The 25349-nt window shown below is 43.9% G+C and overlaps 1 protein-coding gene across 4 annotated transcripts in view; it reads left to right on the forward strand.

Annotated features, from left to right (window-relative positions):
- Positions 1-234: 234 nt before the first annotated feature.
- The window catches only part of RBM47 (RNA binding motif protein 47), a 76406-nt gene continuing 51291 nt past the window's right edge, over positions 235-25349 (forward strand). For 2 of the 4 annotated variants that reach the window (XM_071432502.1, XM_071432503.1), the window contains exon 1: positions 903-1773. In XM_071432502.1, the coding sequence (XP_071288603.1) occupies positions 1745-1773 (29 nt within the window). In that variant the 5' untranslated portion in view covers positions 903-1744. The other 2 variants (XM_071432504.1, XM_071432506.1) reach the window with 2 other exon arrangements.

A 25349-nucleotide genomic window follows, 5' to 3' on the forward strand; every position in this document is an offset into this window, starting at 1 on the left:
AAATATTTACATATACAGATGGAACATTGCTTGTTTGTTTTGGGATTTTGGTTGGTTGGTTGGTTGTGCTTTTGCACGCCAGAAAAAACCAAAAAAACAAAACAAAACCCACCACCAAAGACTCCTGCATTTGAACAAAAGGGATTGAAGAGAGAAGCAAAACTTTTTTTTCTATTTCATGACAATGCTAGCAGGAATTACTACTTTAAAAAAAATCTGCTGGTGCTTCCTGTTCCAGTTTGTTTAGTCACAAGTCTGAATTAGATCTCTGTTGGTTGGTTTCGTTTACTATAAACAGGTCTTGTGCTTTGTTTCACTACATCAAAGCCCTTAGCCAGGCGCAGACAGGTAAGGTAAAAGGGGGTAAGAAAGTTTACAGTCTTGCTTCATTGTTTCTTTAAGCGTTCCAGACAACGGTCAGAGGGATCACACGGAGTTTAAAAGAAGGCTTGGTTGCTGTGTTTCTGTCTATGTAAACTGGTTTCTCTTTTGTTCCTTTTCTAGAAACCACATGTAACTTTAGGTCAAAAAGTGTAAAATGTGGCACTTCTTAAACCAGCATTACCGCTGCCCTGGGGTAACTCGATCAGGCAAAGGTGCAGGCTCCTCTCCCTGCTGTGCTGATGCCTGCTGCCGTCCTTCAGGTGAGTACCAGAGGTTTATTTTCTTTTCAAATATCCATCCACCTGAAGGAGGCAGACGGCTGAGAAGGGTATTTTCTCACGACTGACACTGCCAAAAAAAAAAAAACCAAAAAACAACTCACTGGTTTAGCCCTTTAGAGATAAATGCGAATCACTCCATCCCACAGTATTTTTAGTAAAGCTGCTCTAAAAGTTTGCTTCAAGCCCTTGCATCTCTCAAGGTTTTCTTCTCTGGTTTTGGGGGGTTTGACTTTTTTTTTGGGGGGGGGGGTGTTGTTTGTTTTTTGTTTTGGTTTTTTTGTTGTTGTTGTTGTTTTGTTTTTGGTTTTGGGGTTTGGGTTGGGTTTTTTGTTTGTTTGTTGGGGGAGGGGTTTGCTGTTGGTGTTTTTGGGGGGTTTTATTTGTTTGGTTTGTTTTTTTTTTTTAATCTGCCCTCTTAAAACAACAGGAATGCTGGCTGGCCCTCAGCCAGCCAGAACTCAGCAAGCAGGGTAAAATTTCAGTTCAGATTTACGGGAAGGTGTTGGGAGTAAAAATCTGGTTTGGTGAGTTTAAGGCAGGGAGTAGTCCGGAGACAACCTTGCTACTGTGAGTGTGGAGAGAAAGAGAGGAGGGGGGGAGGAGGATAATAAAAACCACCCAGGCTGGAGATTAGAGACCAATTTTTCCCCTGTCCGAGTTTCAGTGCCTGTTGCTGAGCTCCTGCAGCCTTATCGAGCTTGCAGGCAGAAAGCCGGGTCTGGGGGTGCAAGAGCTGCGCGGTGCCGGCAAAGAGCTCAGCTCAGCGCCCTGGAATGTGCGGCTTAGGGCAGGGGCGAGCAGGGGCTTTGGCTTAGCTGGTACTAATTGCAAGTTTTAGTGCTCAAAAATTCTGGTTTAAAAAAAAAATACAACCAAAAAACAAAAACCAAAAAAAAAAAAAAAAAAAAAACAAAAAAAAAAACCCGAGCAAAGAAGCAAAGAGCCAAGAGAGGGGGTTAAGACTGGGAGAGCTGTTGCTCCAAGCAGCAGTGCAAGGAGTTGCTCAACTCTCACTTAGCAGCGCGGTAGGAAGGACAATGCATTAAGGTCGCTACCCCAAAACGCCGCCGCTGCTGCGAATGGTGCTGGGCGCTGAGGTGGGCTCCAGGTAGGTACCGCCGCTTCTCGGTTTGCTCTGCGCTTCATCCGTCCTTAGCTGTGAATTGGATTGTACTTACTCCTCTGTGATTGGGTTGACAATGTAAGCGACCAGAAGTTCACTCAGAAAATACATTTTAAAGTATTTTTACGGGGGAAAGGCAAATGGAGAGAACTGCAGAGGTTTTCGGTGGAGTTTTGGTGCCTCTTTCCAATTGACAGATTTCTGGTGATTCTGAAGAAAGATGACAGGCGAGAGGCACACGCAGGTACTAAAAAAGGACAGATTGAGAAGTGATTTGCAAGATCTGAGAGTTTTAATTTAAAATATATATTTCTCCAAGTCAAAGATAAAGCACAGCGTGACTTGCCTAATGTCTTTGGAGTCAATTTCGGAAGTAGTGTTTCGTTTTATGGCTGTTTTTTCTTTTTGAACACTTAAAATGCTGTAATTTGTACAGACCAGAGAGCCGTGGCACAAGTGACAGGGAGGTGACAAGAGGGCTCTGAGTCTGCTGTCTGCCAATCTGTTACAGACATTAGCATAAGAATGGGACCTTATCTGTGAAAGGTTTCTGAAGACCATTTAGAACACATGTATCCATCAGGAGATCAGGCATCTTCTTCACGCTGAGATATGCGTGAGTAGATGAGAAATACTAGGGCTCATGTTAAAAGAAGCAGCAGATTTTAAAGTTTTTTTAGAGGTAAGGCTGCGCAGCTCATTTCTTCTCAGGAACTTGAAATAAAACTTTGAGCTAAAGCCAATCTATTGTAATGGATAAAGATGGGCTGGGACCTTACAGGTCGCAAAATCCCTACCAAATTCTATCGGCTCAACTGGGCTGACCTGGCAGAAGGCAGGAGCAGCATCAGACGGGGCTGAAATGAGCCGCCCGAGGCTAACGCAAGCTGAGTATCGGTGCCCTGATGTGTCTCCCAGACTGTGCAGTTGATAATTTGGACAAGCCTGCAATTACTCCCTCCCAGTGCGGCCGAGCTGCCGTGGTGCGGGGGGAGCCGCGCGTTCCGCACGGCGGCGGGGGCGGGGGGAGCGCGGAGTGCGCGCCCGCGGAGCTGCCAGGCCGGGGCAGAGGTGGCCCGCGGTGTTAAGCGGAGCCTGGTATAGAGCTGGGAAGCTGGGAGGCAGCGTGCGCTCTCCGAGAGGAGGGGGAGATAACGCCAGGAATGGGCCGCTGCTGGTGTCCGGCAGGCTCGAAGCTAACAGACTGCGGGCTGCGAGATAAACCGAGACAAACACTCCTCCTGCACATTCGTTCTCCCTCCCGCCACTCCCCTGCATATTCCCGTCCTGAGAGAGGTTGTTCTCCGGGCTTGTTTCAGAGCTGTGCATCCTACCGAGAGCTGAGGGCAGCTGTTCCCACCTCTCCTCGTAGCCTGGGGAGAGCCCAGCACCCTCTTCTGCTTTTGGGGTCTGACCTCTTCTGAGACACAGGCTCCGGGCCCTCAGTGATGTTAAGGAAATATTTGGAGGTTTTGGACTGGCATGTAAATAGGGTTGCTAATAATTTCTGAGGGTCCCTGCTGCAGCTGAGGATGCAAAATCTTTCTTTGACGTTTTAGAAAATAAAAGAACGTGCTGCCTTCAATACCATAGATTTTTTAAAAGTTGAAAACATTGTAATAAAAATATTTAATATAGGCAGTGGAGATGGTAGAGTCTTCAGGGAATACTGCTTCTATGTCAGTGTGGTCTGAACCCTTGATCTTGCGTAGCCCTCACCTGGCCGGCTTCAGCAAAGCTATCCCTGGCACCGGGGTCTGCTTTTGCAGCTTCCCACGTTTTGGAGTCTTGGCCTCCTCCACATGGCAGAGCCCCCTCATTTTGCTACCACTCTATGAAATGCTACACCATCTTCTGTGAAAGCTGTGGGAGCATCTGACAGCTAGAGAAGACCAGGGGTTACCCTGGACTGGTGTGAGTACCTGTTGGATTACCATAGGGGCCCACTGCACTTCTAGGGTGACAAACTCCAGCAGAGATGACACCACATTTATGGGTAAAACAAAACGGTGATCTTGGCTTTTTCATTCAAATGGCCCTGATCACTTGTGTGTAGTTTCCTGAACCAATATTGCTGTGATTTACTGAGAAATTTAGCAGGGGCAAGTATGTGCTCTTTGTGAAGAAACATGGGCAGATCCTGTTCCTGTTTAAAAAAAAAGTCAATGATGAACACAAAGGTGAACATAAAGTTCAGGTTTGCTTTGTAGCAAGGAAGCAGATCTAACATAAAGAGTTTAAAGAGACCATCTCCATGCTTGTGCATATAGTTGCCTCTCTTGTCATGAAGTTGAAATCTCCAAATTACTAATGACTTAAACCAACAAATCCTTCCTTATATTGTAGTCACTTTGAAATTTGTTTCATAAGGGGATTTTTAGGTGTAATTTTCAAGTTCGTAAAATGGATCCCGTGAACAGGATATTTTTGTCTGCTCCCTTAGCAGAGGGAAGGACTCTGACCTTTATCTTTCCATTATGAGGCCTAAAATAATATTTCTTTCTGCTGTAGGAATTTTTTTTCAATAAAATGCTTCTGGGTACACCTAGCTCTTGCCAAGATCAGGAACATCTCAGTAGCCTTGCTGAGACAATGCAGGCATTGTATAGCTATGGCTGGTAGGGCTTTGGTGACACAGTAAACTCAACAGAGAAAAGCAACTTTTTAGTAACTGCAGAGCTGACTACCTGATACTTGAGGGCATTTTTGTCCTTTCCAGGCTTTCATTTGCCCTGATCCCAAGTAAGATTTTATTTGAAAAGAAGAAAGAGGTTTCTGATATTTTTAAAGTGTGTTTTATAAAATATGCTTAGAGTTTGGATATTATCTTTTGCTTAGGTAGGTCATAAAGCTGAGACTGAGTCAGCACAGATGGGCTTATTTGCCATGAGATGGAAAGAAATTACAAAGGCGTGAAAATCCTCAACCAATAATAATGCGACAACAGTAACTCTCACGTATTTTCAAAGGGAGAACAGCTTAACCAGCCTCCAACAACTGAGAGGCTTTCTATCTTATTTGCCAATGGGAGAGCCATTGGAAAGTTTACTCTGGAAAAGCAGCACCCCAAATGATGTAGCTCAGAGTTTGCTTTCGTGTTTTGGCCTTTTGAGTACCCAATGGATGGGCTGGAGCTGCGCCGTAGAAATAAACTGAGGTACTGCTTCTGCCTTTTTGTCTTTTACCAGAGAAACTTAGCTCCACCACAAGTCAGGGTGTAGGCTGAGTTTCAGCAAGTTGAGTTCCCAGTAACATTCAAGATGTCATTTATGATTGCTGTGTCACAGAGCTGGGATTCCTGACCTGGGTGTTTCTGCTGCGGGGACCTGCTCACACAGGCGGAGCGGAAGGGCTGCCACTGCCATGTGGGGTTTGTGCACAAAATAGCTGCTGAGAGGCAAGGGATGGGATGGATGCAGGTGGAGCACAAGGAAATGGTGAGGGGTCAGCTGGGTACAGAGCCAGAGCAGCATGCCAGCAGGCTGGCTGCTGTTGGGCTACCTCAGCAGCAAGGGAGAGATTTTAGAAAGAATTTAGGAGAGGTGAGCAAAGTTCCTCTGCAGCTGTGATCAGGGAGGCAGTCCCAGTGAGGAATCATGAAGGAAAACAGAAGGGCATATGATGAGAAGCATAAAGTAGGTGTTCATAAGCTGCAAAAGACACCTGGTTGTACTATTCAGCTCTGCCTGCCTAGGCAAGTATTGTGCGTAAGGACCTTCTATTTTATTTGTTAGAAGACGGAAAGAGGATCAACAGGAGCACAGAAAATGAGTGGCACATTCAAAGCTATGAAAATGACTCTTGAAATAATATTTGGAAGGTAAAACAGTGGATCAAGATTGTAGAGCAACAGTGGATCAAATTACGACAGGGCAAAAAGGAATGAAACCATTAATGAGCTAATGTGAGGGTGAGACTCCAGGGAAGCATTTAGGTTTTGAGGGCAGATAGAATAGCCAATGTCTTTGACATGCACACAGAAAGAATCAACAGGTCTTAGCTGTACCTTGAAAGAAAGGCTGCCCCAATAAAAATTGTGCCCTGCCTGCAAACAGAGCAGTAATGGTCACTGCGGAAAGGAGAGAAAAGAAACTTTGGGTATTCCTTGAGAGGGGGGCAGTATTAGAGGCTCTGCTTTATCCACATGTAGCTGGAAGCGATGGCTGGGTTTTCAGCAGACAGTGTTTCAACCTTTCTAGCAGAAGAGAAACAACTGAGGGGTGTTGGTTGGGCTGGATATTATAGGGAAGAAAATCGAAGAGAATTGAAATGTAGGGAGAATTTTGCAATTTAACTTGCTATAGAGGTAAGGGCTAAAAGCAAAAGAGAGGTCATGAGGGTTGATGGAATGGAAATTGCAAAAAGGCTGAATAGTGGACATAATGGGGGAGGCTAATGGGTGGTGCTGAATGGGACCACTTGTAGTTTAGTGCAGGAAAAACCCAGCAGTAGATAGCCTCTGGACAGTGCATGCCAAATAAACAGTCTTTTTTAATGAGGAAAAGAAAAGGATCGGGGCAGAAGAGGAACAGAATTGTTAAAATGGACGTAGCATGACAGAGAGTGATATGGGTCATCAGCATAAATCAGCAGCAATAAGAAGAGAAAAATGGGGAATCAAAACCCAAGGAGGAAGGTGATGGACTTGGGTGAAGGGGAGGCATTTGCAGGGCTCGGAAGAGAAGGGAAGGGAGAAAATGACAAATGAGCAATCCTTGAAAAGAGGAGGAGGAGGAAGAGGTGGAGGAGGAAGGAGACAGGGGAGGAAAAGGTCAGTTCACTGAGTCTGATCCCCAAATGGGATCAGAAAAGCTGAGACAGAGGTGCTTTATTAGGGTTTGAAAGCTATGCTCAAGATTTCAGGACCTGTAGGGGTGGAATTATGAAGAGACTGTGGCTAATAGGTCTTTAACGCTGGAAGTTGTGCCGGGGTAACAAGCAGAGGGTATGAGGTGTGAGCAGTATGCAGGGTGCAACTGTGGGAGCTCTTGTGGCTGGGGAGGGAGGAAGAGCCGGCGTGGGGAAAAAAGCATGAAAGGCAAGGAGGGAAGATGGAGTCAAACACGATCATGCACGCAGGGACATGTCCTCTAGATGTTTTTGCAACAAAAGAGCACGTTCAACTCACCTCAATTAAATATTAACATTATTACCATGACTTAAGGCCATGTTTCTGGCAGTAAAATTTCTGTTGACTGTATGCTGAAATTTCACCAGAGTTCATACACTACTATCCACATCCTAATGTGAGTGTTAGTCCTCACAGGAAGCATTTCACTGTCATTAGCATTTTCATTAAAGGTAGCACTAATACAGTGCTGGAGACTCACAGGAGCATAGTCGCAGGTAAGGCTAAAAGCAGATCTAAACTTAATTGGTGAATTCATTCAAACTTTTGGGACTGCACTATAATCTGTGGCTCTTGAAGATGGATTCTGCCTTTAGCTTCTTGGCCTCATGAAGTTGGCAAGAAAAGACACAACTTACCTGACATACTGAGTGCACACTTTTGGTGAACATGGAGGTGCCTCTGGCTGGGTCAAGGAGATCTGAACGTGCTTGCTATTGCTGCCATTTGTGGTGTCTTAGTCAGTGTTTACAAAGTAAATGGGATGAGTAGATGATACTGACAAAGTTGTCTGCTCACCCTAAGCACCCAGGCCAAGGGTGGCTGCAGATGTACCCAGCAGCCTTGCACAACCCCGGGGCCCAGATGCAAGCTTCAACCTGGGCAGGGCTCAAACAGGCCACAGTTGTCCTGCACGGAAGGAAAAAATGTGATTTTCATAGAGGATAATTGTATTGAGCAACAATAAACAAAAAGGCTTTTACATGCTTCTTCCACATACTGGAGTCCCAAGTCTCAACTTACCAATGTGAGTCACAGGTCAGACTGTACGTGTACAGAATAAATCTTCCTAAGCACCACAGGGGTGGCAAGAGGTATCTGGGATGTCAGCACAGTGCCCTTCCTTCCATGGTGTGTGATCAGTGGGAAGAGGGTCTGAGACAGCTCTGGAACACAGCTGTGTCTGTGCTGCTCTGCCCCTCTCTGCCGTGCCAACTGGGAGCCCTTCCTGATATTTTAAGGTCTGTTCTCTGACCTGTGTTTCACCACAGGTGTTTGCAGGTCCTTGCTGGAGGTGGTGAGAAGGTGTCTTCCTGTGGTCACTATTTCTCTTGGAAAGCTCTGGCTTTCTGCAGGGAGTTGTCTGCAAGCTTACACTTTTGGCAAGCAGCAAGACTGGTGAACAATTTTAGTTTTTACTGTTTGCTAACCTTATGAGTCTAAGTAAGAAAATTCCTGTGCAAATTCCTGCACAAATTCCTGGCCATTCCCATGGCCACCTGCCTCGGGGGAAGTTTATCAGGTACACTGTCTGGTTGATATACAGGGCACTGTATAAATCCTACAGCTCTGAGGAATGTGGAATGAACTGCCAGAAGCCCTGAGTAAATACAGCAAGTATTGCTAAACCAGAGGCACTGGTGGTCCTGTCTGTTGGCTTTTGCATCAGAATGAGAAAAGCCCAGGGCAAGCATTTTGCTTACAGAAGAGTTTCGGGGCTTTTTCCCCCTCCTCTATCTAGAGCATTATCTGGAGTTTCAACAGTGGCTTTTTGATTCCTGTCATCTCCCAAAGATGGGTTTATAGTGGTGTGCCAGTGGGAAGAGAGGCACCTTTAAAAAAACTCAGGGATTTGAGAGGTGTTAGCGATGATTCTGCTAGTCCCTGGGCTGTGGGGCTGCTGAGAGCAGGTTGTGGTGTCCATCTCATTGGCCTTTACCAAGGAGACTGAAATCTGAGTCAAATCCTAGCATTTCAATCTGTAGATCACTGAGGTTTTGGGTTGTTTGTGTGTTTTTAAAAGGAAAATATAGTATTTATATTTGTATATTTGTACTTTTATACAAACAGCATGTGCACTAGAGGTATCAACACAAATCAGTCTCAGTGCTGGATTTTCTACTCCTAAAGCACTGTCAGTTACCATTTTTATCTCTGTTTCAGGGAGATGATCTTATGGGATCATTTTGCCCACTGTGTCATATTTTTTTTTCTCTTCTGTATGCCAGAAATACACTCTTGAGGAGTGCCACAAGAGATGAGCTGTTAAAGATTATACTACAAATATAAAAGTGGTGAAGCATGAAGCATCTCTGCCTCTGTATTTTCCAACAGATACAGCAGGGTGTTTTTTTCTAAATAAATAAGTTGTGTAAAAAAATACAGGTTATCCAAAGGAAGTTTAAGCAAAATTGCTGACAGTGAGGTCTACTTTCCCGTGGGCAGTGTAAGAAACTTAATTTTATGGAAAATGCCGTGCATCTGTAAGCCTAGAAGGTTAAGTTCTCAATAAAACTTCATAATGGTAATAGTGAAAATCAGTTAAAGACCTCAACTCTCAGTGCATGCTGCCAGTACACAAGACATGGACTGAACAGGGGGTTTGTAAGCTGGGGTATCTTTGGATGTACCTTCATGTTTTTAATACATAGGCAACTAACTGTATGCTCTCTTTTTTGCTGTACTCCAAAGCAATCACAAAGGATCCTGCTGCAGTTTGGGAGCTGTAATTGTGTTGGAATTGTGGATACAAGGTTACCTGTCCCTTGTGCCCCAGGAATACCCACAAATGGGTCAGACAAACCCTTTGCAGAGCTGAGGCTGGTGCAAAGAGGATTAGATAAACTTGTAGTTGTTGTTGCTGCTGTGCAAGTTTCTTTCAGAGTTCTGTGTTCAAAGCTGGCTCACTGCTTCCCCATCTTCAGAGGTTCTGGCACTGGTGGCAATTTCTGGGTCTCCATGCTCTCTGCATGCTCTGTCTGTGTCAGTCAGTGAGTCTGGCACTGTGGCCAGGGATCCTGGCACAGCATATGTGCTCTGAACTGGTTTGTGTGTACCCTGGTGCCCCACGGACCACCCACTCTGCATCCTTGCAAACACTAGACAGCTGGGTGTAGAGGTGTTGGAACCATGGAAAAGCAAAAGGGGTGATCCCCCCTCTGGCCAACATCAGGATCTTTGAGTGACAGGCAAGGTGGATGAACCAGACTTTCCTTTTCACTGCTTTTCTACATTGTTTGAATGTGGGTTTCAGCCACAGTACCAAGACACAGAGAGGGCTTAGCTTCTGCCTGAGCTCTGATGAGGGGTCAGAGTGTCTCTAAATCAAGCACTGTAACATGAACAGTGTGAAATGAGCATAATTTTGTTTGTCCTTCTGTAGATCCAAACCACTTATATTACATTTCCTCTTCATCTAATCTTATCTGTTTTGTGTTGCAATCCTTGCTGTGCTTCCCTTTTTCCAAACCAAAGCACAATCTTTCTGAAAAAAAATAAATCTGAAAGCTGCTGCCATTTTGAAACGTGGCCTTTTTCAAACAAAGAACATCAGGTGGTATTTGACACATTGGTTCATTAATCCTTACCTGGAAAGGAACTGATGCCAAAATCATTGCATTCTTAAAGCTTCTGCAAATGTCAATCACTATTAAATAAAGGTTTCTTCTGAGTTCACAAGTACTATTGTACACGTGTGTGCAACAGGGTGTAGAACAAGCCAGGCAAGAAGCAAAAAGTATACAAATGACTGGTTTTGCAGGAAAAGCACCAGTAGAAAACTTAGGAAACCTGGGTTCACCTCCCTGCCTTGCCATAGAAAATAACACGCATGAGTTAACAATGGTACAATCCAGTGGTTTTTGTGGATATCTGTCTTGTGCTTGCTGGTATAGCTGAACATCCCACCAGGTTGTGAGGTCTGCTATGGCCACACTGTGGGGAACTTCAGCAAATCTCAGGGATTTTTCTGCATTTGATTATGCCTTCGTTTTGATAGGGTTGGGTCGTTGCGCTGTGCAAGTGCTGGGGAAGGATGAGGGAAGGTGCCAGTCCCAGCTGGACACTAACCCAAACATCTGGCAGCCCCTGGGCTCCTGGCCTCAGCTCCCCTTTCTTCAGTCCCACAGCCCTGGGGTGAGGGGGACTCCATGGAGCACTGCAATGGCTCCGGCTGCCAAGGGATGGGAAGGGGGCACCACCAGCATTTCATGATCCAGCTGTGTCCCTGTGAAGTGAGAGCAAGGTCCTGCTGATGGAGCAGTGAGCAGCACCTGCTGTGAAGCTCCAGGGACAGAGGAGAGCCAGGAGTCCCCAGGATACTGGTGGGACAAGTCCCAGGTTTCCGCTTCAGATCACTGGTTTTGGAAAAGCAGTTTGAAATGTACTGCTAAAGGGCCTGTAGCTTTAGTGTTGATGAATAGATATAACTGTTGTAGCCCACTCTAGAACTCTGTGGAAAAAAGTGTCCACACAATATAACCTACAGAGATCTGGAACTGTAACTGCTCCAAGTGCATGACATTTACCATCCAAAAGTTTCCATTCTACAAGCAGATGTAAAAGGAAGAAGACAGAGCAACTCTGGTTAATAAGAATGTCCTTCATTTTCTATTAGGAAACCATGTTTATTTGTTCATGATTTTGCAAAGGTTTGCATTGCATGGCAAGATACCTGAGGCCTGTGAATTGTTCTGCATTTACCTGTATAGAGACCCAAGAGTCACTTAGCCTAAAAGTGTTTGACAATTTCTGAAAATCAAAACTAGAGAATTTGCTTTTTTTCAAACTTTTGCAACTTCTTCCTAAGGTTTCCTAAGTACTTGACCTCAAGCAGGGAAGTAGCTCTTGTGGAGGGGTCAAAGCAGGATGTGAACCTTTGAAAACTGAGTTTCCATGTGTTTACTGGAAACTTCAACTTTTAACGTCCAAGTCCCCGAACCCACTGTTGACACTGCCTATGCTCTGAGAAAACTTGAGTCAGAGTTCTAGCATGAGCCTGCTGGGCTCTCTGCCCTGTGTTCAAGAGCAGCTATAGGGCATCTAAAGATAAAGAAAGCAAAGAAACAGGTACTGGGCCGTGGGGCTCCTGAAGAGCAGGCTGAACCTAGTGGGAAGGGAAGAGAGAGAAGAGAGACAAAGAGGCAGGAGAGAGAAGAGCACTGTCTGCCTTGAAAAGCTGATGCAGAGTCAGAAGGCTGATGGAAAAGGGGATTTGATAACTCAGAAATGACTGAGAAGAGGTGGCTGGGCAGGGAGACAGCACATTTGGGAGCAAGGTCTGACATGGGGGGGCTGCACTCAGAGCCAGCCAGGCAGGGGTTCTCAGGGCTAGAGACAACGACAGGAGGAAGGAAATGTGGGAGTTTGAGGCACTGCTATTGGGCAAGGGCAGGAGCAGAAGAAAGGGCAAGTCATCCAAGGTGACTGGATGCAGCCCAAGCCAAAGCACTTTGGGATGTGAATTCAGGGGTTTTCACCACTCCAACTTTCCCTCAAGAAGCTGTAAGGAGTCCCCCACTCATGCCTCTTCTTTCTCTGCTGCTGCCCTGCCTTTGTCATTTACTGTTCCTTTGTGAAACAGAAGTCCAAGCAGTAAATATCATGTGCTACCCCTCTGGTGACACACGCATCAGTAGGATGCCTCATGATGGAATTTGGGGTTGGGTTTCAGTTTGCATGAAAAAAAAAAGAGGGAACCTTAGGAAACCATGCACAGCTATATCCTGCTCATAAAAATGTGAAGTGCCAGATTTATAGTCTGCACAATCCTAGTTTGCCTTCTGTTATGTATATTATTATAGTATGATCATGGCTTTTTGACACATTCAGTGCTGATGAGGTTTTTTGAAGGAGCCTTGCCATATGCCATCCATGAAAATGAGGGTGGACAATAAACTTTAAATATTTAAATTTTTTTGTCCTGCTGTTTGGGATGTAAATGGTTCATGCTCTTGAATTCCTTTGCTCTGAAGAGAGATTTATTACTCTTTGGCTTTTTAGTAGTGCTCATTACTATAACATTTAAATACTTACAAACAGTAATGAGATAATCTGCAAAACAACCATTTGATATTTATTTACTAAAAAATAGGGATACAAGATATAAATGAAGAAGTTTGCCATAGTTTTGATTATACAGTTTAGGATGCTAGGGCCAGGCACAGGTGAACTTGCTTAGATAAAGGTCATCTTCACTGAACAGTGTTCTTAAGGGTAAACAAGCTCTAGCTATAGGCTCGTGTCAAACTAAGAGGTTGTTTTGGATGGTCACAAATACAGGTACACAAATAAGTTGATGTGTTATTTCCATGTTTTCAAAATTGTGCAATCACTTTTTTTTTTTTTTTGCTTTAGAGTGGAATTTCATTTAGAAAATATCACCAAATTTAACAATAAAAATGGGGTAAAGAGTTCAGAAATTTAATATTTGCCTCAAGGCAAAACAAATTGTCCTCTTTTCTTGTTTTATTTGTACTTCAGCTACTAGTATAAGTCAGTCACACTGCTCACCTCATGACTCTACTTTCCAGAAAACTTAGTTTTGCTTAAGATCCACATTTGCAAAATGCATTTCCCAAACAGTTCCCTCACAGCTCTAAGTGCTCCTGCAAGCAAATTGCAGTCCAGAAAATGTTCCCATCTGGAAACAAGGAACATGCCACTGGTCACCAGCTGTACAAAGCTTGGTTTAAGTGACTTGTCCAGTGATACACAAGATCCATGTGCAGAGCAAAGGGAGGAAGCTGTAATCAAGAGCCTTTTCATTTGCCTTAGCCGTGGATTCCCCTTTCCTGCAGTGCATCAGGTGCTGTCACCTCTGTTGTCTCTGGCAGAATGTTGGGGACAGCAGCCACTGTTGGTGTCTGAGCCCAGCTTCTCTGCAGGAACAAGGCCACCTTCTCTACTGCATGTCAAGCAAAGGAGGCCCCTGTCTGCCATGAGGGTCCAGAGCAGTGTGAGATCAAATTTGCAGGTTCCAAACATGAGGTGCTCCAGGGGAGCAGCACATTGCACCACTCACCCACCCATGCACACATCTGCAAGATCCACCCAGACCCAGGCTGGCACCTTCACTTGGTGAAACATGGGAGTGAGGGCAATGGTACCTGGCACTTGTCAGGCTGGAGGGTACCCAGGGAAAGCCCTGCAATGCTTTTGTCCCTCTTGGGCTTTAGAGCTGTGTTGGGGTACACCAGAAATAAGTGGCTGGGGTGAGGAGATGCCAGCCCCCTGCCACTGCCTAGTGGGGCCAGAAGGAGAACTCACAAGTAGAGACATCTTCATCACCAATGGTTGATTAGGTATTGGGCTGGGAAGGGGAGAGCCTGGGTTGTCATTTCTGTGCCATGGCCCCTTTCTGTGTTTTATCCCCATCCCTCCATGTTGTGGTAAAAGAGGGAGGAGTGAACCATGGCTTCTCATGGTGGGAGTCACTCACAGTCTGAATTGTGCTGACTTAGGGGCTGGTTTGAGGATGCAGTGGTCCCACATTGGGACCATGCATCCCTGCTGGTCAGCTGGACATCTGATGAGACTGGCCAAGCAGGACAGGTGACCAAAACCTTGCAGGGCAAGCCTCTTTTGCTGACAGCATTGCAGCTGAAAAAACAGATGAAAACATAAATGAGGCTGGTGTCCTCTGCACAGTAAGAAAAGATAGGGGGGTAAAGAAGGAAGACGTACAGTAAGCAGTGTGCTGAGGACTGGGATATTACCCATGCTAGGTGTACTAGGGTTAGACATTCCCTTGCTTAGGAAATATGTTCAGCATGGCTCTGGCCACCACAGTGCGCCTCTTCTAGAGATCTGTTTATTAAAGTGTCCTGTAAAGTGGCAGAAGTCAAATGTAGCAATTCACCCTGTGCTGTTGTGATATTTTACTCTCCTTTTCCTGGTGGATGAGAGTTTCAAGTGATAGCTGCCTGAAGTTAAGCTGTTTTCAGGAGAGGAACAGGAGGTTGGTCAGAGGCTGAGGTGATGGGACTGTGCACTCAGGGTTGCCCACCACACAGGGCTGTGTTTCTCCTTTGCACTTTGCCTTCAGGCAGCCTAGGGCTGAGGCACAGCTATACAATGGGGCTGCTTTCCCTCCCATGCCAAAAGCAACTGTGACTCAAGAAAGGTGCAGGATCAAAACCTGAATGCATTACATTTCCTAAACAGTGCATATTGGCAAAGCTTTGGTTCTTTTTCAAGCAGAAATGGACAACTGAGAAACACTTGTTGCACTGGGTGCTGCAGATAGCAGAGGAAAAATATCCCTTGATCAACCAGCTTGAAATCCAGGATCAGAAATGAAGCACACAGAGCAATCTCCCTCATCCATAGCAAATGGCGAAGATAAGGATGAAAACTGTTCCTGGATGGGCTGCAACACAGCAGATTATGCTACAGCCTTCATTGAGCAAACCTGAGGTGTGAACATGTTTGTGGAAACTAATGGGTGAATGATTCACAAAGAGAGAAAAGGACCTCCCAAAAAAATAGAAGAGCATGCACCTCAAGCAGGGGACAAAGCAATGATACTCCTCTCCTAATCCATGGTGGTAGCAGTACATTCCCTTTCATGCACCTGTGCTCATGCTTATCTGCACTTTCTCTGTTCTTCTGCAAGGCCACAGGCTCTGAGGAGGACCTGCAATACCTGGTGATTGCTTTATAACACAATAGCTTTTGAAAAGATGCAGGACTGACATTATCATTTAATGTCTGTCCATTCCTCTGTTCATTTTATAGAGCAACCACAGAGAATGAAAACCACCCTCTTTTTATCTCCAAAGCTTTTTTATCAGGTCTGTAGGCTGGCCCAGCTGTGTTGGCCAGATCATATTTAGTTTCTTCTTCTCTGTGTGCTTCACCTCTGTTTTCTCACACTGACAGTGCTAGGGGCCATACCTGACCACCATATTAGGAAACATTCTCTGTCTACTGGCCAGATTTCACCTGTCTAGGCTGTATGTGAAGTGTACTGATACAACAAACAGGGAAAGCACAGCCTGAGTTTTGTGTGAGCCAAGGCAGCTTGCAGTAGTGACCATCAAGCAGGTCACAGCCACCTGGGCTAGTAAGGAGAGCCTGTGTCTGCACAGGTTATGCCCACTTATTTGAAACTGGTGAAAATCAGCATGTGGCTTTCTGGCTTTCAAAGCTAAATTGCTGTCAAACCCCCTGGAGATAGCATGCATTATTACTGTAGTACTTGAGTGGGGTGAGTTTGGTTTTTTTTTTCCTTTGTATTCCTTCTCTATTCAGACTTTGATTTAATATTCCTTCTCTCCCTCTGATTTGGTCACTTTGTGTCTTAGAGCTTAGAGATTTCCTGCCCATATATTGAAAGTTTTTAATGAAGAATTTCAGCAACACTCAGAGTTACCAGTAAAAGCCCTCTGCAGATTTTGACAGAAGGAGTTATATGAAATTACTTCTAATCTCTTTATCCTTGTCACACCACTCTGCTATGCAGTAATACACCAAAGAATTTCCAGAAAGCAGAGGTTGGCAACTTACAATACCTACTCACTTGGTTGAAAAAATAATTAATAAAGGAATTGGGATGTGAATTCAATCTGCTGCTTTGTTCGCTGAGGGACAAAGGAGGGGAGAATTGGGAAAAGATGACTGGAAAAAGTAAATGTTTTCCCAGTTTAATTTTTTTTCTAATAAAAACTTGAGGCCAAGCAAGCCATTTCCCTCAAAAGTTTAGATCATGTTCTGAAAGTTAAAAAAATGAAGTGTTTTGGTTGACTTTATCATGGCAGCTATCAATGGCATGTGGTTAATCCCTGTGGCAAAGCAGAGTGTAGAGTGGCAAAGCTGCAAGACAAATAACAGTATGTCCTTGAGTGCACCAGTTCTGTGCCTGACAGGTTTTCATTTTTCGCCCCGTTGCATAACACTGGCACGCACACCCGGCACGCAGAGTGTGAAACTGGCTGAGCAGGGCTTGGTCCTGCTGCCATTCAAGTCAAGGCCAGAACTCTTCCAGTTCCCAGCAGAGACAAGGTCACGGAATGTGCTGGAGCTGACAGCAGCCCAATGGGGAAGCCAGGCAGCAACACTTTGGAATGGGTCAGCTGTCTCCTACTCTAGTCCTGCACTTGTGTTAGGACTCAGCATTTGAAATCCCATGACAACTAATGACTTCCATTGTTTGTTTTCTTGGATTTATTTCCTTGAAAATAAAACCAAGAAAAATAGGGGAAAAATCCCAAGTATTATTTCCTTCTGAGATACACACCTACAGAAAACAACATATTGGTTTTCTTGTAGTCTGTGTTTGTCAATCTTAGCCAAGCATTGTGTGTAGGTGTAATGTGATTTAAAAAAATAAGATGAAATGTGGGTGGGACTGAAAATGCAGTTGCTATTATTCATCTGTTTATGCCATCATACACGTGTGATCAGGCTGTGATCTTGTGCAGCAGCCTAGGAACCTATGGATTGCTTGAATCATCTTCTGTAAAAGAGCCAGGAGGTTTGTTATTTAATACTTCTACTAGATCAGCAAGATCTGTATATACTACATTTGTATTTCATAGCTACAGCCAGCCTCAGCCCACACATGTGATGAAACATCAGCATAGAAATCCATACCCGTGCTTTTTTCTTTACAATATGCAGGCTCATCAGGATTCCAGATAGGATAAAAATATGTGTAAACAGCTTACATATTTAGCAAAAATGAAGATTTTGTAAAAATAAAACAATCTGGGGCAAGTTTGCAAAACCGACTATCTGTATAAAAATTAAAATTCCAAGGAAAATATTTCCAATTTTCAATTGTGAGCACTTTATGTGGAAATTGAAGGAACTTCTAAAGTGCTGGGGAAAAAATTAAACTGAAATAGACTTTTTATTTGGTTGAGAAAAGCAAGTAAAAAGAATTTTTCTTATTGCTGTTTCTGGGGTCAACAAAAAAAATTAAGGTTGTTTCCACACCTTTAGTTTTGCTGCACCTCCTCAGAAGGAGTAAAAATGTGGCACTGGCACTTGCTTGCCAAGCCATCCTCAGCTGGGTAGAGCAGGCAGTTTTTCCATGGGAGTCCAGTCCTTAATGCTCCTTCAACTCTGTGGAAACTTACCTGTGACATATGCAGACCATCCAAAAATCTTAGGTACAGATCCCTTATCACGTTTTTGCAGGCTCAACCACATTCCTGCTTCCACAGAGAGCAGTTCTTCTAGCTGCAGGCAGTACAAACTTGCAGTGCTAATTATTTGATCATCCGCCTCAGTATTTCCAGATGTAAAAGATTTCTTTATTTTACTTGTTAAATAAGGAGTTTGGTTTTCTATCTCTGTTCCCCATTAGCTACATCTGTGCTAGTAAATCAGATGTGCCCAGAATTGCTCTCTGGCACAGAGGCTGGCTGCCTCCAGAGGAGGATGCTGTGTCACCTGTCAAAACCCAATGGCTGCAACACCCACGCTGTGTGTAAGGTACAGTGCAGAGCTCACCCTAAGCCTCGGTCTGTGCTTGGGAGAGTGATGATCTGCCCTCTGGTCTGGGCAACTGGTATTTAAATGACATGGGTCCAAAGTGTGTCAGCTGTTCTGGACCTTAAAATGTGCAATTGGTTTCCATTCCAGCACCTAAGAATGCTCACTGACATGGTTTGACTTCACTTAATCCTGTGGAGGTAGTTCTTACATCTCTCTCTTCCTCATTGGCACTGATCAGCTCAACAGCCTTCTTTCAGAGGCTCCAAAATCAGGTGAATACTTATTATGTCCCCAAGCAAAGTATTTGCATTCAAATAAAAGTATAATTAGTGCTAGCAGCTTCAGCAGGTGTTCTAGAATGAGGCTGGTAGGAGAGAATGAAGCCATCAAGATAAAAACCTGGGATCCATGGGATGTCTGCCCAGGAAGGAGTGAAACAAGGCAAAATGACAGGTAGCAGCAGATGCTGATGGAGAGGGCTGCTGGCTGCTGCTGAACTGAACAGTTTCACTGGGAATAAAGTCAAGAATTTCTAAGCAAGCATAAGACATGAGTCTATTTGCAGAGGGGGAGAAGGAGGAATCTGGAGGCACCAATGGCCTGGATTTTGTGGGGTTTTTTAGGTTTGTTTGGTTTTTTGTGTTTTCTTGGTTTTTTTTTTTTTTTTTGTAGGGAGGAAACAAATTCAGCACAAATATGCTGTGGATCAAAGTTCAATTTTCCCTAACCTATTCTTACTGGGGATGCAATTGCAAGCAGTTCCCTACTGGAAGAAGAAAACAGTTGACTTCTGATTCCTATGAAAATGTAAAAGAAGCTGATTCTTTTTAACCGAGACCCCCCTGAAAGGACAGGGTAGAAAGTCTTGGAGAGGCACTGACTTCCCAGCTGGTCAGTACAACAATGAGACTCATCCAGTTTCTCAGTGCAGTAGAAGACAATCTTTCTGACCAAAGTGTGGAATTGAGTTGTGCTTAGCCAGCTTCTGGGGCTATTTATATATACCTGTTTAGTCAATGAGCTATAGTAGTAAACCTATGGAATAATAGATAGTACCTACATGTCCTTTACAAGATGAATACAGGAGATCATGACTAATTTTTACTAAAGCTGGTTTTGCCATCTCTATGTAGAATAAATATATTGCCCTGTTACATGGCAATATTCAATTCAAGGAAGCACTTTTTCTGATGGGATATACCTGTCATCTGAGACTTCTCTTTCACCTATTAATTTTGTTATCCACTCCTTCACCCGCACACAGTGGGGTAGCATTTTTAAGAATTAACAGCAGCAACTTTGTTTTCTCAGTTATGTCTAGTTTAACTAACATCTAATCTTCTTAGCTCTTATACCCTCACAAACAGGGGTTTGTTTGGCTAAAAACTTTTAATTAGCCCAATCACATGGAGCAGGTATTTAACAACCCCAAGGCAAGCCCATTTCAGACATCAGAAGTGTCTCACCACCAGATTGGGAGAGCTAATTCTAGGAGCCTTTTGCTGCAGGCTGCAGAACTTGAATAACAGGGTTGGTGAGCGGCTGGCACCCAGTTTTTCTACATAAGTGGGCAGCATTCTTTAATGGCAATTTGCTGGCTCCAAACAGCATTTCATGATCCTTCACTAACCCCTCATCTCTGCTCTCCCTCCAAAGCAGCCCCTCAGTTTGTGCTTGCACAAGTCAAGCCAGCCCTGCAGAAAGGCAGGGATCTTCTCACGGGATGGTTAAGACCTGTGAAGACCTGGCAGGTTACTGGAACACATAAACACATAAACAGACTGACTGAGCATAGAACCTGCTGAACTTTTGATCTTAGTAATTTGAATCCAGGAGAAACACGGCATGAGCAGTACACGAGCCCCAACCCAGGAAGCACAGGGTCACTGCTGCAGGGCAGGCAAGGCTGGGGGGAGAACGCTGATGCCAACAGGACCTGGGCTCCTGTGGCGTGTGAAATCAGTGAGAAAAGGAGTGGCTATCACAAAGCAGAATTGATACTTGTGAAAAAGCAGGAATAAATGCTTGCATAATATGCTAAATGTGCAATTACTAACTTGAGACTAGTTCTGCCACAGAGCCAGGGCCCTGGCTGTACAAAACCCACCCATAAATGATTCTCAGGTCCAAGCTGTTTCTCCAGCAGTCTCTCTCAGAGGAGTCCTGGGGGCTATGTAAAGTATTTAAGAGTGCTCCTCCAGCAGGTCCTTGGGGAAACCAGAGCAATATTGTGATCATTGAGAATGGAGGGAAAGACCATGAGTGGTGACTCACAGGGGTATCACTTCACTGCACTTTTACAGCAGTATTGTCTTTCTCTGCTGTGTCTGCTGCCACTGTGGTGTTTTGGAAACACCTGTGTCAGTAAAAGTGATGCTGATCAAGTCACCCCATTGAGTGTGCTGCCATGGAGTTATTTCTGATCTATACTGTCATCTTAAATTTGCTTTGGAAAATTGCTAAACATAGTAAGAATAAGTAAAAAAGTGAGAAAAAATATCTGCATCTTCTGTTTAAAGTTGTGGAGATGTAAGCCTTCTATATCCACCACTTTCAGCCCTGAGTTTGCAATATCATGAGAGCTTTCCTGGCATTAGCTTTAATTGATCATCAATTAACCTGAGGTATTTGATACATTTGTCCCACCATTCTGCACATATTCATTCCCAACTCCAGCTGCTGTTCTTCCAGATGGGGAGCCCTGCCTGCCCTCTGCTGCCTCAGCAGAGGGGAAGATGTCTGGAAGGTCTGCATAGAGAACAGGGCAGGATATGCTTTTGGGATGCTTCACAGATCTGTGAGGAATATGATTGGCCAAGCTGCTTTTTACAGATGTGGTTTTGATGAGCTGCCCTTGCTGTAAATAATTAAAAATGCCCTCCTGGCCCAGTGTGGGAGGTAAACCAGGTAGCCATATGGTGCACATGTAAACACGGGGTACCCACTTTAAACATATTTGCTTGTGTTCTAGCTAGACATAAAATCAAATTTTTAAAGCAAATTATTCTGATGAATGCATGTAAAATCAATTGAAGGTATGTTGCCTGAACAAGATCTGCTTGATCAGGCAGGATTTCCATTCCAGCCCACTTACTTAGAGATATTAAAATAGCAAAACCACAGAGCATTAGAAATCATTCCTTAGGAAGCCAGCTTTTAAAGAAGTCTGCTGACTGAGCTCATGAATTTTTTACTTTTAGAAGGCAACTGAAAATCTTACTCAGTAGCAACCCATGCAAATATTTGCAGGAAGCAATAAATATATGAGTGCTTGCAGTGCTGATGACCATTAAAAGTTCTGGTTTCTGGCTTACTTACAACTAACTGAAAGCAAACCATAAGGCAAATTAAAATGTGGCAGAATGATGTGATAGAAGGGAAACATGATGTCAGGCAATACAATGAAAAGCTACTGAGGGCACCTAAGTAATGAGGGGATCTTACCTATAATATCCAAAACTTAATACACTAGGTAAAGCAAAATCTTTGGTACTTTGCAAAGTACCATGAAGAGAGCAATTCAGCACTCACACTCTGGCAATTAAATATTTGAGACCAGTGGCCCACACCAAGCTTTGCGTGGCTGTTGTGCTCAGCGCACTTAATGTCCAGCAAGTGGGTGAGGGCTGAAGTTTTGCCACAAGGATGTGCTGACACCCTGGGCAATAAGAACATTTTAGTAAATTCCCTAATCCCTTGGAAAAAAGCAGCCAAAACACATGTGATAGTCAGCCTCTGGCTGAGTAGGCTCAGGCTCAGGCAGAGATCACCACGGGGGTTTCTTTGATTCGGGTCTATAAAATCCAGGGTGGTGTAAAGTGGGTGGTTTGGGGTGAGCTGTTCACATTCTCTCCCAATGCAAGAGGTAGTGGCTGTCAGACAAAGATCTAGGAGCCATTTTCAGAATAAAAGGAGATATTTCTTCACGCAGCAAATACTGGATTTTTGAAACTCTTTACTGAAGGTTATGACAGTTGCAGCAATTTTTTTTAGACACTCAAGGGAAGATTGGGCAACTACTTGTAAGAGTGGTCCACCACTGGGCAATCTAGACCAGGCTGGAGGAGACCCCTGAGCTGAAAATAGTTGGAGGCTGGGAGACAACTTGCAGAAAAGACCAATTATGTTCATCCTATTGTTGCTATTTTTCAGGGGTCAATTTTTGGCACTGCTACAGACAGGTTACTGGGCTACATGAGCCCCAAAAATCTGAATAGTAACACTGTTCTTAATTTTTATTTTAATTGTGAGCCAATTGTATATCAGTTTTCTGATGTGTAGATTCATTTAAGGTGCTCTGACTTCCCATCTATGCCTGAGCTGGAGGGGAGAGCACTGCAGGGAGCAGTGGTGCCACAGTACCTCTGTGAAGCAGACCATTCTGTCAGCTACACCATCTGGCCATAGGTTCCAGATGCATGGGGAGACATAGCAGTAGGGCTCAGTGGCAAGGGCAGCATTGCATGATAGTGTATTTTGTCTGAGGTCCAGTAAATTGCAGGCTACGCTTTGTGAAGCCACGTGCTATAGTGCTCCCATTTCTTTACACTAGGATGGTTTTTTAACCCTGTTAAACTAGCCTGACAAGATTGCCCTAGGCACTTTGTCCCTCTTTTTGAGCATAGGAAGACAGAACTGAGATCTATGCTTTCTTTTATGAAACTAAAATAATTTTTAAATGTTTGTGGATTAACAAATGACCCCAAGTTCTTCCTTAGTCCTCCAAATAAGTAAAACATGGGTCACAGCAATACAGCAAAACTTGGATTGCCCTTGTACTTGAGAATATATAGCAAGAAACATACTCAGTAGTTTAAATGAACTTGCTTATCTTCAGACTACCAGAAAAAAAAGTATTATTTATCCCCCTCTCTTATACAGCAGAAGGATAAGCACTTAGTTAAAAACATCAGTGCAATTCCATTGCCTTAAAGTCTAAAGCTGTGAGGAGGGGAAGCTCTGACAAGCTGTTTCTGGCCCACTGTGTTTTGTGGGTTTATCATCTGAGTGAAAATGTGGCAAAGTACATGCAATATGTGTTATGAAAAAAAGCCCCACTCTGATACTCCTATAGCTTAGTAATGGTAAAAATTATTTAAAGAAATATGCTAAACTTTAAAAAATATAATAAATATTTTTATTTACAAATACTTTTTCAAAAAGGAATACTGCAGGTTTTGTGCACATATATACACAAAATCGTGAGAATTGTGTCAAATGCATGCAGAGATGCATGTAGGCATAAGCTGTGAGCTTTTCTGTTGGGCTGCAGGGAGCTAAGGCATGTTTTCACATGGGCTTTTTTTGAGATATGTACATATCTTTACTGCCTGGAATACAGGCTTTTATAAAAGTTTTATAAATGGTATATGCATTATTTAAGGTTCTATATAAGCATTAATTGCTATAGTGCTTCTAGGTTTTGTTTCAGAGGGGATAAAGCAACTTATTCCTGATATTAGTCACGTTGCCTGAAGCTCTGCTGTGAACCCCTCTGAAACAGGAACTCTACCTTGACTCTAGTGCAACTGTGCTAATTTTTTAAATGAAGAATGCAGACTCATTAGGTTAAAAGAAGTAGATCTGGTATCCCAGGGATGTCAGTGGGTTCTGACTGACACATGAATTTTCATGACTGAGCATGGTATTTTTCTTTAGGTTAGAAATGCAGACATTTAGCTTGGATATTCCTTCAGCATCTTATTTACAAGGCAAAAAGGACACAGGTTTCTAAAGAATGTCCAAAATATGATAGGGCTGAATCCTCTTTTTCAGTGACTGCCATAGTCCCACCCTTTCCTTCTTCACTCAACTGGAATGAAATCAATAGACAATTTATTTTCTAGAAACCAGTTTCCCAGGAATGTGTTTTTAATGAGGCTATGAGAATTCTTTTCACCTTCTCTGGAACATAATTTATCTTCTTTCCTTCCTTGCATATACTACTTCACATAGGTCTACAGGTGGCAAGGGAGGGATTTTAGCAGAGCTAAGAAAATACAGCCCCTTGCCTCCATTTCCAGTTATCATATAGAAGGAACAGGGATGGAGTGAACTTTGTTTTAATAGTAGTAATTCCTTGGTACAACTCTGGGCTTATAAATCCATCTCTCCTTTGCTTCTCCCCTCAGAGATACAGCATCACAGGTGAGAGATCTGCACAGCAAAGGAGATACACACTACCATTTTATTTACTGTTCCTTAACAAATCAAGCAATCAGCAAGATGCTAACACCCAAAACATTGACTAACACACTGATGAGAATGAAGTTTCAACAAGGCTTACTCCATTTTAGTTCAAAGGCTCACTAAATGCTCTGCCCCACAGGCTGATTCAGAGTCTGGAATTTCAGGCTCATACACAGTGTGATCCCACAAGCTTATATTCATTGATGCTCTGCCTTCTTCATGTTTTTAGTGGGTTTAGCATTGCAAGAAAATAAAGAATTTCACTCATGATTTACTTAACCACAAGCAAATGAAATTATATTCAACCTATCAATAAAGTGACATCAGTAAGGAACAAGAAATGGGCTCAGCAACTTGGATTCAATCAATAACTGAACCCTGGCATCCATTGTAATAACATCTAAGTGTCAAATGTACATGTGAAGAATAGCAGCAAATCCAAAAGGTGTATTTTTTTCCTCCCTCTGTGCTTCTATTTGTTTATTTATATTGTCTGAGTTGCCCTCACTTGTTTGTGCCAAGGAGTGAGGGTGTTCCAACATGCATTGCCATCACTCCTGAGAGTGGCCTCTGGTGAAGAAACACCTTCACCTTTGTCCTGGGTGTGCTGGGGTTACACCTCCCCAGCCCTGGCTGCTCTCCCAGCCTCCTCGTGGCCATGCTGGGAGGGAGTGCCAGGCTGGGGGGAGGATCCCAGGACACCTGCCTGGTGGCAGGCTTGCAGGTCCAGCTCTGGAAGGTGCCCCAGCCTGGAAGTGAGCTTGAGAGAGGAGTGAGGCTGTCAGAGCTCAGCTGGGAGGGCAGGCTCACACCAGCTATGTGCCATATCTCTGCAAAAGATGCTGCAATGGCAATTCTTACCTGGGCTGAAACAGGCCCAATGGCTAGCAGGAGACAATATACTTCTTCTAATGAAGCAAGTATAAGTGGCAAATAGGAAATTTTTAGCAGCCTTGGCTGGCCCCAGACAAAACACGGCAGAGTCATTGCTCTTTTTTGTGCTGGACCTGTTCTTGTTCTCTGCAGTTCTTTGCTTTTGAGAAATCTGGTGTCCCCACTGCCAGCCCAAGCAATGGGTGAA

The sequence above is a fragment of the Agelaius tricolor genome, unplaced genomic scaffold (genome assembly GCF_023055355.1).
Source record: "Agelaius tricolor isolate 1412-34295 unplaced genomic scaffold, bAgeTri1.0.p SCAF_8, whole genome shotgun sequence".
Lineage (NCBI taxonomy): Eukaryota > Metazoa > Chordata > Aves > Passeriformes > Icteridae > Agelaius > Agelaius tricolor.